Source organism: Protopterus annectens, chromosome 9.part0, assembly GCF_019279795.1.
Source record: "Protopterus annectens isolate FY-2018-M chromosome 9.part0, PAN1.0, whole genome shotgun sequence".
Classification (NCBI taxonomy): Eukaryota; Metazoa; Chordata; order Ceratodontiformes; family Protopteridae; genus Protopterus; species Protopterus annectens.
This window is the reverse complement of record NC_056743.1, coordinates 1,606,356,688-1,606,358,000: the sequence shown is the minus strand read 5'-3', so window position 1 is coordinate 1,606,358,000 and position 1,313 is coordinate 1,606,356,688. Positions and strand designations below refer to the sequence as shown.

The 1,313-nt window shown below is 35.6% G+C and overlaps 1 protein-coding gene across 1 annotated transcript in view; it reads right to left on the bottom strand.

The window, feature by feature from the left end:
* LOC122810973 (E3 ubiquitin-protein ligase TRIM39-like) overlaps positions 1–916 on the bottom strand; it is a 2,111-nt gene extending 1,195 nt beyond the window's left edge. Inside the window, exon 1 of the mRNA XM_044082498.1 lies at positions 1–916. This exon is cut by the window's left edge and continues 1,195 nt beyond it. Within this exon, the coding sequence (XP_043938433.1) occupies positions 1–763 (763 nt within the window). The 5' untranslated portion in view covers positions 764–916.
* Positions 917–1,313: the final 397 nt, after the last annotated feature.

Below are 1,313 nucleotides of genomic sequence, written 5' to 3'. Positions count from 1 at the left end.
ATGTCTCGTTCAAGTTCCTCTGAGCTTGTTGAAAAATTTCTTCAATTTCTTGTTCATTCAGCACTTTTATTGTTGTTCTCACTTTTTCTGATTCTCTAGCAGTCTGAAATCTCTCATACAGTGATTTCAAAGTCTTTAAAAAATGGAGACTATTACATTGACCTTGCAGTTTCTCTGCTTCAGTGATAAAAGCATTTATAGACTTTTGTTTCCCTTCTAGCATGCGCATGTTTTGTAATAACATTTGAGACAGATTATCTTGAATGAAATCGAATGAAGCGAACAGCGTTTCTTCTTTTTGCTGTACTAGCCCATGGAGTCTATTACATATCTCTTTAATTTGATTTTTGCCTTTATTCTTGAACTCCATGAGAACAGACTGCTGATATTTTAGATCCTTGACCGCTAATGTGAAATGTTCACTTATTTGAGTGATCTCTTCTTTAAATGTGTTGAGATTACTTTTTTTCTCATGATTGGCAGCCGTTATATCTTGGATGTGGTGAGACTTGTGTGAGCCAAGAATGCCACATGATGCACAGATAGGAATCTCATCATCCTTGCAGTAATACTCTTTCAACTTACCATGTTCTGAGCAGATCCACTCCTTCAGAGACTCAGTGGGTGATATAAGATCATGAGCACCTTGTGAAAATTTTGCTTCATGCATTTCAAGGTGAAAGCCACAGAGAGAGATTTTACATTGTACACAGGTATTCACAGCAGGCTTCAAATCTTCTCTGCAGTAGTCACACTGCATCATTTGTACCGCAGCTTAAGTATATAACAGTATTTCCAAAAGACCAGATGTGGATTCCTAGCTCAGTTTATTTTTTGTGATTATGGAAGAAAGGGAAAGCCTTTCCTATTGCAGATCCACGCTTCTTTATAAATGCAGTTGTGGTTAAAGTTGATGTGACTGGATAGAAATAGAGAAAATTGAATATGAGAACCTCATTTAAGCAGAAAAGTAACAGTTCATTATAAATCAGACTTTTAGAAAGGAAACTATTTAAAATATATTTCTTTCTTACATATACATGCACAGGCACTCACACATCCACACATTCATACATGCACACATAAATTAGGCATTAATGCAGGATGACTTAACTCCTAGAAAAAAAAATTGCACAGTATGGAAAATAAAACAAACCACATCAGAAGTGGTAACATTTCATGACACATCTGTTGTTGTAGATAAGCATGCAAAGGATTCATAGTTATCCAAAAGAATAGTTTTGTAAGACCTTACCTTAACCATAGATGTCCTTGTCTGCTACGTTACAGTATTCATAACAGTAGGGAGTAGC